Source organism: Haemorhous mexicanus, chromosome 6, assembly GCF_027477595.1.
Source record: "Haemorhous mexicanus isolate bHaeMex1 chromosome 6, bHaeMex1.pri, whole genome shotgun sequence".
Lineage (NCBI taxonomy): Eukaryota > Metazoa > Chordata > Aves > Passeriformes > Fringillidae > Haemorhous > Haemorhous mexicanus.
In genome coordinates this window covers 40,864,358-40,877,268 of record NC_082346.1, presented here as the reverse complement: position 1 = coordinate 40,877,268, position 12,911 = coordinate 40,864,358, and the positions used below count along the sequence as shown (strand labels likewise).

The 12,911-nt window shown below is 36.0% G+C and overlaps 1 protein-coding gene across 9 annotated transcripts in view; it reads left to right on the top strand.

The window, feature by feature from the left end:
* Nucleotides 1-12,911, top strand: part of RALGAPA1 (Ral GTPase activating protein catalytic subunit alpha 1) — a 131,352-nt gene that overhangs the window by 91,279 nt on the left and 27,162 nt on the right. For all 9 annotated transcript variants that reach the window (XR_009486976.1, XR_009486975.1, XM_059849918.1 and 6 more), the window contains 2 exons: nucleotides 3,768-3,926; nucleotides 5,837-5,964. Coding sequence is in view for 7 of the 9 variants with exons in the window: in XM_059849918.1 (XP_059705901.1) it covers nucleotides 3,768-3,926; nucleotides 5,837-5,964 (287 nt within the window). In the remaining 2 variants the exon portion in view is untranslated. The remainder of the gene's footprint in view (nucleotides 1-3,767; nucleotides 3,927-5,836; nucleotides 5,965-12,911) is intronic.

Here is a 12,911-nt window from a genome sequence, read left to right as displayed (position 1 = left end):
CCATCTATAATAACAATGTGATTATTGTGAGCACTTCTCTTTTTGTTATATATCACCGTTCATACTTTATAGCATCATCCACCTACTTGCATCCTCTGATTTTGACTCTCATGTCACAGAGATGCCATTCTGCGTTTTACTCAAACTGGATCATTGCCAGACCATTCTTGACAGTAATCATGCAGTGAAATATATTTGACAGGATTTGGAACTCTGAAATAATCTGATACATTTCTCTTTTCCTCTGAGGAAGTTTCTGCTTTCAGCCTGGAATGTATTCTCACACGTATATTTGAGTATTAAGCAAACTTGGAAATTGGAAAGAAAGGTCACTGATGGCTTCAGTACACTTGGCATCCAAAAATATGTGTCCCTTGTCAGTAATCCTGCTGAAATAACCACACAGTACACTTCTATCACAGCAAAATCTGTTTCAGTCTAATGTGAAAACATATCAGTAGTGATGCTCCATATGGGTAACTTTCATAGAACTGCAAGAACTCGTATCCTATCTGATTAACTGCAGGTGTCAGTATCAGGTACACAGGGGCAACCTTTGACAAATGAAATTCAGAGGCAGTGATAGCCTCAAGAAGCTGCAGTGTCTAAACTCTCTATATGTTTTGGATTTTAAAGCTGTTTATTTGGCATTTACACTGTCAGCATCACTTGTTTCTAACAGTCTGTGAGTTTGTTGTCTCTGAGTCCAAAGATGGCAAGTAAAGGAGGAAAAATTCTTTAAGTAAACAGTTTGGTCTTGCTGAATTATGAATGGCGCAGTGCAGTGATGGCGTATCAGCCCCAGTTCTGCTTTTTGGCAGTTGGTTCAATGAGTTCAGTCAGTGCTCCAGATGGCCATCCCTCAATCTAAGATCATGTGGGTTTTTTACATTCCACAACACTTCATGCCCAAACTGATTTTTCTCATGCTTTCTCTTTGGCTGGGCAGCCTCATTCTCCCTGAGGTTTTCACTTCCTTCCAAGTGCAAGCCTGGTAGTCCCTGATACCTTATCATTGTCATATTTCAACAGCTAGTTTGACTGTCACTTCACTAGGGAAGCAAAATGGGAATTTTTTTTTAATCTGAGGTGCAATTCCTCACTGACTTCTCTGGTGATATAGCCAGTTTAAGATGTGACAACCCTGCTTTTCACTTCTGTCATGCTTAAAAAACAGGTGCCAACAAGTTGTTTTCTTGGGCTATGAAACCAGTACAATTAAATGAGCTGAATTTAAAACAAAAACCTGGCATATATTTTCCCCCCTCGGATCATGTTTGTGATCCATTAAAAAAAATTATCTCATGCCTGAAGAGAGAAGTTGGTTAACTGTGACCAAAGAAGAGGAGGCCAAAGATAATGATTTATTAGACAGCAATGCTAGAAGAGACTGAAATGAAGCTGAACCTTATGTAAACTTAAAAGATAGAACTCTGTCCTGATGAAAATCAATGGATGGGACTGTTCTGGTGCCACAGTGCAAGGTTTCTTAAATTAATATTTTGCTGCAAAACTAAAAGGTAAGAAGGAGAAATTGCTTTCCTGGTGATCTGGGGGTGTTGGAGGGTTCTTTGTTGTGTATTTTGGAGTTTATCTTACAAGTCTTCCAAGCTAGAGCCAGGAAAGGAAAAACAACTAAGTGTGCTTCTTGTCACTCTTACTGCTCTTATTGACTTTATTGCTTTCTACAACTAGATGAAAGGAGATTGTAATGATGTGGAGGTGAATCTGCTCTCCAAGAAACAAGAGACAGGACAAGGAAGTGGCCTCAAGTTACACTAGGGGCAGTTTAGGCTGGATATTAGGAAAAACTTCTTAACAGAAAGAGTTTTCAAGCATTGGAACAGGTTACCCAGGGAAGTGGTGGAGTTGTCATCCCTAAAGGTACTTAAAAGATGTATAGATGTGGTGCTTAGTGACATGGTTTAGTGATGGACTTGGCAGTGTTAGGTTAACAGATGATCTTGATAATCTCAGAGGTTTTCCAGCCTAAATTATTCTATGATTCTAAGGTAGGAGAGGGTCAATTTTGCAATTAATTGTCTTTTATGGTGTTTGTCATAGTAAAGTGCTAACCAGGGGTCCTTCAGCTGCTGTTTGTTGCACGTCAGCCATTCATGTGGCTGTCTGGCTTTATTCTAACCTAGTAAAATAAAGCTCACTGTAGTGAATGTTGATACAACCAATTCTTTTGCTGGGTTGGGTTTAAGTGTTGGTGCAGGAGTATCCCTAAGTAAGTGTTGTTCAAAATAATTCAGCCATCTACCCAAAAGGCAAGAACAGCTGGCATCAAAGGCACCACAGCCATTTTAGAGTAGGTGCATGTACAGTCTGGTCCAGACAAAACAAATTACTTGTTGAGCATGAAAGAAGAGATAGGGTATTGAAGCCACCTGTCCTTCACCCAATCCAACACCGAAGAAAATCTTTTTTTTTAACAGAAATACAACCCTGTTCTTCAGTCTGATACCATTTAAAGCTAACAGAGAAGAGCAGAGACAGCTTCTTTTTGTCTTTTTTTTTTTGGCCTTTTTTTGCCTTTTTTGAGTCTGCTACTGAAAACTGATAAGACAAAAGTAGCATTCCAGGAGATTTTATAAAATAAAGAAGTGAATAATTACAATTAAATTTCTCTGAAGACTGCATGTGTTTTGCTTTTATTTAGTGCTATGGCAAATTGTTGCTTTTTTATATAGAATAGCTTCTTGTACATGCTCAGAGTGGTATTTGGATGTTATGTGTTAAACAGTGCAGTCCTTTGAATAACATCAAGGTGATTGTTTGACAAGTTCCACCTACCTAAAGCTGTGGAAACAAGCTGAGAACAGGGGTGAAGACAATTGTCAATAACGTGATGCACTAGGAGATAAAAAAGATATTCCAGTTTGAATTTTCGGAAATAACTCTTACTGGAAAGAGTCTCACATTTAATAATCTGAATGTATTGGATCAATATACATAAAGCCTCTCTACATGATGTGAACATTTGGTACCAGAAGATAATGTTTATCAGAAGGAGTGTTTTGGTTCTTCAATCAGATAATTCCAGAGTGTTCAAGGAATTCCTTAATCTGGTTACATGATTACATCTGAGGATACAGCATGGATTTTGAGGAACCCATTCAGACATTCTGAGCCAGATCAAGAACCATTTCATAGTTTGTAGGGGAGTAGGGTGTTATTTTTACAAAGTTTCATGGAAGCTAGTTTCATGGAAAATGAGCATTTATCTTAGTTATTCTGGGAGCTCTGGAGAATGCAGTAGCTATTTTCCTTTAAAAGCTTTTTGGTTGTAGTAGGCAGTTTCGAATTTGGCTAGAATGATGAGGTTAACTTCTCGGATATGTAACTTTTAAACACATCTCCATTCATATACTGTAGAAGTTCATACAGAATTTAGTCATTTTCTCCCCATCAGTGATGGCAATCTTGAACACATTTTAGTAAATCAGGTTGAACTGCTCTGCATTCTTGAGAAAATATCAACAAAATTTTAGCTTCCAGTAGGAAACAGATATTCATATATATGTTAATTTAAATAGAAATTAACACCAGTGTATAGAAATTTATAGCACAAACCAGTCCTCTCAACTAATACACTGAAATTGTAAAATAACTGTTGTGTAATTTGGTTATTTTACTAATTTTTCTTCACTTTTTTTTAGTGGGCTTGTCTTTTTAAATATGTACATTTAATATAGCTGTATGGCTATAGAATATTAATTAAGAATGTTCAAACTGATGACATTTTATCCCTGATTTTTCAGCTAAGACATTTAGGAAATGATGAAGTACACATTGTCTGGTCAGAACATACTCGAGATTATAGAAGAGGAATAATTCCAACAGAATTTGGTGATGTTCTTATAGTTATCTATCCCATGAAAAACCATATGTTCAGTATCCAGATCATGAAAAAGCCTGAGGTAAGGGTTTGTTTTCTTTTGTGTTTCCTTCATGTGTTTAACATGAACTGAGTTTCGTTTAGAATCTGAGGTTTTGGTATAATAGATTGATCCAACAAGGTGATGTCTTAACCATGGACAGTTGCAGTGGTGGTAGGAAAGAAAAGGGAGAGCTCAGTGAATACAGTGCATAGTAAAATAAGTAATTTGAAATTGCAAAGGCCTGATGCTGTTAAAGCATATCTGCTAACAACATAATACGGAAACAAAACTATAATATTCTGTGTAGTAATTAAAATATTATAGTAAATATATATAATATATACATAACCAAGGTAGCTGTATAATGGCTGGTTCCAACTTCCTCCATCCATGTCATATTCCCCTTTTTTTCTCTCAAAACTATTTCTAACTTTCTTCTTATCTCCACACAAGAGTTTGGAGATTAATTCAGTAAAGCAAGGCCACTCAGCCCTTAGGCATAAGAACACACATTCTTTCTAATGACTGTTCCTCAAATGTCAGTGCTGGCCCTGTTCTTAAAGCAGTGGTTAGGGTTGTGAACACTAAACTGACCGAGTAAAAGTAGACATGAGTATTTGTACTACCTAACTTCTGTGTGTGATGTCACTTGCCATGAATTTCTATACTTTATTAAAATTATTATTACAAGCACTCATATTAATAAAAGAGGTATTGCAGAAATAGGATTACCTCATGATGATTTCCTCTATCTACCGATAGGCATGAAATAATAATCAGTTTGTTACTGTTGGATTACTTATATTGTTAACTAATAAGTATATTCTTTCTTTTACTATTTTAAATACAAATAGTTGTAATATTGGGAGCATGCGGGTTAAGAAGGAAAACAAATACTGCTGAAAACAGGGATTGTTGTAAGTCCAAAAAGAAATCCTTGTATGTGAAAAAAGTGCCTTCCATCAGATTTCAGTTTCTCAAAACTACAGTAAATGACTAATGGCAAAGATAACACAGGGATCTAAAATTCTTTTGCAGAATTTGTTTCCTTTTAGCAGGAAGAATATTTAGTGTACACTCTGCTACCTTTGCTGAGCTGATGCACAAATTTTGTTACTTTTCTCCTGTTTTATGTCAGCAGCTTCAGAACTTTATTCACTTGGACAGGAAATGAAGATACTTACTACTGAATGTTTGGTTTGGTTTGGTTTGGTTTGGTTTAATTGCAAAATGACGATGGATTAGAGAGATATGTAATGCCAAAACATAAGATCTATCTGTTCTGTTCACCTTTTGGGGGCTAGCTATTCTAAATATTAAGGTTTTCCACTGATCTCACAAATAAGGTTTTACAATTAGGCTCCAAAGAGACGAAACTTTCACCACAGATTTCTTCTGTTAAGGGCTTACAGTGCTTTTGTTCAGTTTATATAGAAAAGAAGAAGAACAGAAGGAAAACAAAAATAGAAGGTGAGGGTCAATACACCAGTAACTGTATGACACTTTCACCCTGGGTTGGTCCTTATAGACATGTTAATAACTAGAGCCATGATAAAAAATATTTTAGAATTTGAACAATTATTTCTTTTGCTTCTTACCATTTATAATATTATCATCTAGCCTATCAACCTCATAAACATTATATGCATGACTGTTCCTAGGATTTTTGCAGCAAATGTTGGAAATGATCTTTGATGAGACATTCAGATAGTTACTTAATTTTTTTCAAATGCTGTGTTATCTGTTGCCAAGGATATCAAGCAGTTATATGGCTGTATATTTCCACAAGAGAAAAGGTCTGACTTGCAACACAATAACTGGTTTGATTATCTAGTAATGAGGAGGGGAAAAGACATATATTTGAGTGCTCTATTGTTAATGTTGATTGCTAATTGTTATAGCTACAATCCTGTCTTGCTTTATGTTGAACTTCTTAATTTTTTATTCAGGTTCCATTTTTTGGTCCACTCTTTGATGGTGCTATTGTGAATGGAAAAATTCTGCCTATTATGGTTCGTGCAACAGCTATAAATGCAAGCCGTGCATTGAAATCATTAATCCCATTATACCAAAACTTGTATCCTTTCACTCAAATGGTTTCCAAGGCATATACATTCCCTTGCAGTTCTACAGATGTGATATTCATGGGCACTTTTCTTTTTTTCAGATTAATATAGGGAACAGGGTTTTTTTAATAGTGATGTTTGCTTTAGGGAACTGAAACCCATAGAAGAGCATTCAGATGAAGACCAGCTTTTTAAAATTAAATAAATAATAGATTAAGTGCTGAAAATTGCCTATTTCTAATGTTTCGAAGCATGGACTTGTCGTTTTTTGTAAACAAAATTATTTTCATGACCATTTTGCGAATAGTATTTCTAAAATAGCGATGTCATTATGTTAATAATCTTTCTTTCCTTAAGATATTAAGTATTTATCCAGTATTAGTGTAACTTAGTTTTAATTTCAAGTTCAAAGAATGCTGCTTTACTTCAATCTGAGAAGTTTATGAAACTTCTATCATACAGATTTTGTTATTCAGCTCAGAACACAAAGTTGATGTCAAAATCATGTTAGTATATTTGTAAATGTGTCAGAAAAGGCTGTCTCTTTTCTGGTTTTGTGGTTGGAACTGAAATTATATGTTTTGGAGGAGCTGCTCTTGGAAGAATAGATTTATCAACCATAAGTTAAAAAACATAAGGTAAGTCAGTCACTTACATGCCTTTTCCTTACTTTAGATTAAGTTCTGTTAGTTAAATCAACAAGTTAAAATCAACCTGTTAGTTAAATCATCAAGAAATTTCTGAATTCCATAAACTGAAAGATAAGTTTAAATTTTGATCCAAAAGATTTCTAACAAAGCTGTAACTACTAGTTCTTGTCATGTGATAGCTTGTTGCTAAAATGCTATTTTTTCTGTGGCTGACTGTTAATATTTGCAGAGTTTTGGATTAGATATGATGAAATGGATTTACAGATGAATGATGGATGTGTTTTATGTGATCACATTAAGTGATGTTTGTGCCATTTCTGTAGATGACACATGTTGATTCATTGTGTTTTCATGTTTGGAAAGGTCCGATCTTTCTGTCATTACTCAAGTAGCTTAGTCAAAGAATTTAAAATGTATTATCATTATCATCATCAGCCATCAAAAGTGATGGTTTAAAGCATTATATTGATGTACAGCGATGAGCAATTGGAAAACAATTTACTTTGAGATAGTAAACTTCCAGTACCAAAAACCCCCACAGTCTTGTATGTTTAAGCATCTTAGAATATGAAAGGTCTATTAAATTCCTTGGACATAGCTTGCCAGCTCAATGTCTAGGAATTGGCCAGTTCCATGGAGTTGTGCAATGTATTTTTAATTCAGTTCTCCAAATTGTACTTTTTAATATGCATCAAAACACAGCCTGTCACTTATGACATAATGTGGCCTCCATTAAAAAGCTGATAATATAACCCCTGGTAAGGTTAGCATGGTAAGTGGAAAGCATTATGTGTATTTGATTTTAGATAGCATTGGCTGGTGGGTTTCATGTCATCACTTGGGAAGCTTATGAGGTACCAGTTGACTGTACATGATATTAAAGGGTAGCTTTAAGTCATCAGTGGAATTCTTTTTCCATCTGGCTTGGAGTATCTTATGTTTATTGTTCGGTATAATGTAATTTAAAAACTAAAATGGGGTTGTGGGAAGTTCTTTTAAACCTGTTTGCTTGGTGTGAAATTAGAAAAAAAATGTACAAACTTTCCTGGCTTGAATTAGGCTCTGATGGAGTCAGTTGTGTCAGTAGAGAACAGCAAAAAAATGCTAAACTTCAAAGTCTGGCTTAAGTCTCAGTGGTATAAAAACCTCTTGATTAAAAATCAATGGACATGCTCTTGGTGTTCAACCCATGGCCAGACTTGAGGTCAAGAAGGAATTTTCTTCATACAAGAATGGCTAAGAGTGGTGGATGTTTTCCTGTAACATGGACGTGGTCTGTTATTCTAAGAACATTTGAAAGTTGAATCTAATTACGTTCCTGTGATAGCAGGGAGTTGAAGACATCAAGGACTGTCTTTATTGTCTCCTGCTTTTTTTCCTCTGGGATGTTTTAGCTGTGGCTTCAGCAGTTCACTTCTGGCTTTTAAGTTTGTAGTGGACTAAAGGGTTTTGGGAACAGGTGTATTTTATGGTCTGTGGTTAAATAGCTTTTCTGGAGACACTACTGGAATTAATATCTTTTGTGAAAGACAGACAGGATTCACTAATCAAGGTGGCCTTTCCTTGTGTTGGAATATTGCTGGAGCAAATAAAAAGAGGGCTCAGAGTGGTGAAAACAATACATTTGAAGAGGGAGGAAAAAGGGAACAAAAGCGCTTTTCTTCAGAAAGTACACGAAATGGAAAAGTGAATCTGATGATCAAAGATTTGCACAAGTCCAGGACCATAACAGTGTCAGTGAAAGAGAATCCTGAAGTGATGTTCTTGAAACTGATCTTCATTTACTTACTTATGAATCTCTAATATACTGAGCAGTTAGTTTTTTAAGAATTTGGATGGTGGTTAATTGAAGCACCTGGTCCTAGCCCGGTCAGTCGGCCTGTAGCTTCTCCAAGAACTGGCCCCAGCTGTGGTGGTGCTCACAGGGGTCCCAGGATGAGGGAAGAGACAAGAATGTTGACTCCATGTTTCAGAAGGCATGATTTATTATTTTATGATATATATTATATTAAAACTATACTAAAAGAATAGAAGAAAGGATTTCATCAGAAGGCTTGAACAGAATAGGAAAGGAATGATAACAAAATCCTGTGACTGACCGAGACAGTCTGGACAGCTGGACTGTGATTGGCCATTAATTAGAAACAAGCACATGAGACCAATCACAGATCCACCTGTTGCATTCCACAGCAGCAGATAAGAATTGTTTACATTTTGTTCCTGAGGCCTCTCAGCTTCTCAGGAGAAAAAGGAAAGGATTTTTCATAAAACATGGCCGTGACACCCAGCGACTTTGACGAGAGAGACCACTTGATCTAGTTGCTTGGAAAAGTAACTTTAATATAATGGTAAAACAACAAACTAAACAGCGTGCACCATACAAAGCAGGAACTAGAAAAAGCCAGCGTCCACGGGCTGCAGGGCTATTTATACATTTCTGAAAGGGGCGGGGTTAAGGTGGGGTCTAAGCAGAGGATCCAACAGGAAAGGGCAATTTGGAATATTACAATCAGTGCAGCAAAAAATACCAAGGGCAATACAGAGAATGTGGACCTTTCTGGCAACAATTTGAATAACAGAAGTGGAGAATCTTGGGTAGGAGCTCCTGCTTAACTTACAGAGGGTTCTCCCATGACTTCAGATTGAAGTTCCCTTCATTATTCAAACTTACCCCAACAGTTAATAGATACCCAGTTGAATGTGGATGTCAAGGGCACAAGAGTACTTGAGACTTGTCAAAGAAAACAGATGTCAGGCACTACATTTCTGTATTAGCCCTTCTTTTTACTGTAGTAGACCGGCAGAAATAGTGAATTTCAAAGCCATCATGAGTGTATGGATGTCTCTCTGCCTGCAGGTGTGTGCTTTGTTTTCTGGTGCTGTGTAATACTTGGTGGGCACTTTTGGACTTCGTACGGAGTTAATGATATATATGTAGGCCTGTGCTTATCCATTTTTGAAGAATATTTATAATATCACATTGTAGATCTTGTGGTGATGGGTCGCTGTAAACTCTTAATTAAACTGTGTTGATTTGCTTGTGTATGGGATCGGAAAAAATTGGCACTGAGTTTGGCCCTCCTACGTCCAAGGAGAGTTTATCTACCCTCTGAGACAGTGCATTTTCTAAGTGCAGACCTGACTGAAAAAATCAGCTGTCATTTGCAATCAGCAGGGATATTCAGTCCTCTTCACATAACCTGATTGCAACTTTTTCCTTAATGCGCTGGTCTGTTAATCACAGTGTGCCAATGGTAGTATGTGAATGCTATAATAATGGTTGCATGGATACCAGAAATTCTGGTCATCTCCCTCTTAGAGTCTTCTCCAGCTCTGAGTGTGTGCTGTACGGTCTGAAGTAGCTTTCTGAGACTGACATATTCTGTCAATCACCTTCCTCTTTCTGACGTTATTTTGACATTTCTGATAGGATACTTAGATAGCAAAATGCCTCAAAGATTTGATTTGCTTAATGATTTGTAAAGGTTTTATCTGCTCTGTTGTTTTTTTCTTTGCTCGGAATACTATATGTTTCCATATTGTCACGTTCTAAGATTAAAAATTTACTAAATTTATCAGCAAACATTAGTCATGCATGGCAGGTGTCCTGCTTTTTTTGATTCTTGACGCACTCCTTCCTGCAGCTGTGTGAAGAGAATATTGCTGTTTTGGGTGGAGTTTTTGCAGTGGTGTATGGAATTTGCTTTAGTTTCTCCTCCAAGGATTCTCTGGTCCCCCAATAATTTTTGGTAGCCTAGCTCTCTTGTATCAGTACCCCCTCAGGAACAGGTGGCATACATGCACACAGAAGCAGGTGACAAACACAAAATACTCCTGATGTCTTGCTAATGAAGCAGCAGTAACCCCCTCTCTGTCTCATAGCTGATGTGTTTCTTCTCCTCATTGCATTTGCCTTTCTCTTATGAAGAGCATGCTTATCTCCTGAGTATGCTCAAGCTGCACAAATGCTGGGAAAACTTGTAAAACTCATAAATGAAGGTGTAATAATGGGACTAAATGTTGAGAACAATCATTTTCACTATTATATAGAATAAGAAGGACAATATTTAGGGATTGTTAAATACACTTTATTTAGTGAATTGCATTGAAATTCTTGATACGAAGAGTTTTATTCATGGCTCATGTCTCAGACCAAGCACTTTGTCACATTCTAACTTCAGAATCAACCATGTGTGGGAAATGAATCTATACTAAGTATTTGGAACAATAGAAATTGTGGCTTCATATAAAATTTTATTCAAACTTCCTGAATAAACAGCAGATGCCACGAGGTACACCTTGGCATAGTAGACACCTTCATGATCCAACTTTTTGCAATTATTGCAACAAAGCAGGACAGATACTAGAAGCCTTGTGAGAGTGAAATTGCAATTGTGAAAAAAAATTAGTGTCACTTTTTTTATTGTACACAAATTCTGAAGTGTTGACAATTATTCCAAACTTCAGATAATGCAATTCAGACACTCTGTGTCTTACATAGTATTCCCCTGTAATAGATGCTACCTAAGACACACAGTAAGAAGCTAAACACACAGTAAGAAATCCTCCTTAACGTCATTTAAATCTGAAATTTATAGATATTTTAGAATACCTGGAATATGCATGACTGTTTTATCCTTAATCATCATAGCATAATTTTTACTTCTTTCTAATAATATGCTAAGTCTTTGACCTAGTACCAAGAACTGGCATTTATTTTTGGAGATTTTTTTTTGGTCACATGAAACCAATTCATTTAAATAGCAAAAAATAGCGCTGTTTTAATTATTCCATCTAAAAAAAAATATTATAGAGTAAATCTTAATCTGAATGACTGGATAAATTAATCTTTATTGTCAAACCTGAAAATTTTACATCCTCCTAACTTTCTTGATATTGTAGGACCAATCAGTTGGTACTTGAAGGATTGTTGCTAGTCTTTTGACAGTTGTCTTCTAGAGAAAGGGAAGATATTAACCCCATATGGTGTCTGACAAGACAGTAACTTATTTATGAATAAAGCAATGTTTATGAGTGGTTTGTTAAAAGTTTGCCCTGTATTAGGAGTTGATTACTCAGAAAAAGCTTTTTTTCTTGAGGTGATATTCAACTGCCCCAAGAAAGGGTTTTAGTAGAACTGGTAGTGTTGTTTGTTGTTCCTGCTTGCCCATCTCCTGCCTCAAGATAGAATTGCAGGCCCTAGAAAAGTGAAGAAAGGGTTTTTATTAAGGACATACAGTGAGCAAAGGGTATTCTTCAGACTTCTGGCTACATTTGTTTCACTTAATTTCAGAATATTTGTTGTATTTGAATTTTCAAACTGTAACTTGAAAAGATCTTGAAGATTTCTCACTTGTACAGAAACTTGAAAGATAAAACTAGATAGCACTGATTTTGGCAGTGCCAGTTTCCCTTTCTCCAGGAAGTTTTCTATCTTAAAGCTGCATGAGCATCTCCAAGGAAAAAAGTGAATAGAGTGGTACTGCATCAATGACAACTGTGTATCAAATGGGAGAGGCATAAGGGTTGCTTGCTCTCATAGTTTTGGTGTAGTGAAAGGAATAATGCATGAAATTATGATTGCTCTTCTAATATTTTCTGGTTTAGAATTTTTTTCATCTGCCATATGCCAAGAGTCTGGAAAGTTTGCTGTATTTCTGGCAATACATTTTTGATACAGGACATTTAATAAGATTTTAACATACCTGTTACTCTTTGTTTCTTCCCTGTCAGCACAGGTGAGAAGATACCAACATTAAAAATAGTGCTTGGTACTCTTTTTTTTAAAATGACTATACATATTTTATACAAATAATTACAAATTTCAGAATTTCAGTGGATATTTAATCCATCCCTGATGACTACTGTTGTAGCCTTATCTGATATGATTTCAAGTAAGAGACATGGAAGAGTTCATCATATGACTCCTGCTGTTTTTTTCCAGAAGAAAATACAGTTATTTCTGAAATCTACTTTACTGTTTAGCAGTGAAAATTGTTTTCCTAGTTCAAGCAAGACTCATAAGGTACAAAATATGATGTTTGGACTTTCCTGTACTTTGAATTGCTCTGGGTGCTCTCGCAGATCCTAGTTCTGCTGACAACTTATTTGATGTTTTAATAATTATAAATGTGATTGATTGATTGATTGATTGAATGTCTGCATACAATGATGCAACCTGAAAAACTGAAGATTTCCAAGATGTGTAGAAGTATGTCATGGACTGTTCAGGTATTTTGGTTTTAAGGAATCATGTAGCAGTTTCTCTATACATTATAAGAACCTAAATATAAGACGAAAGTCTTATA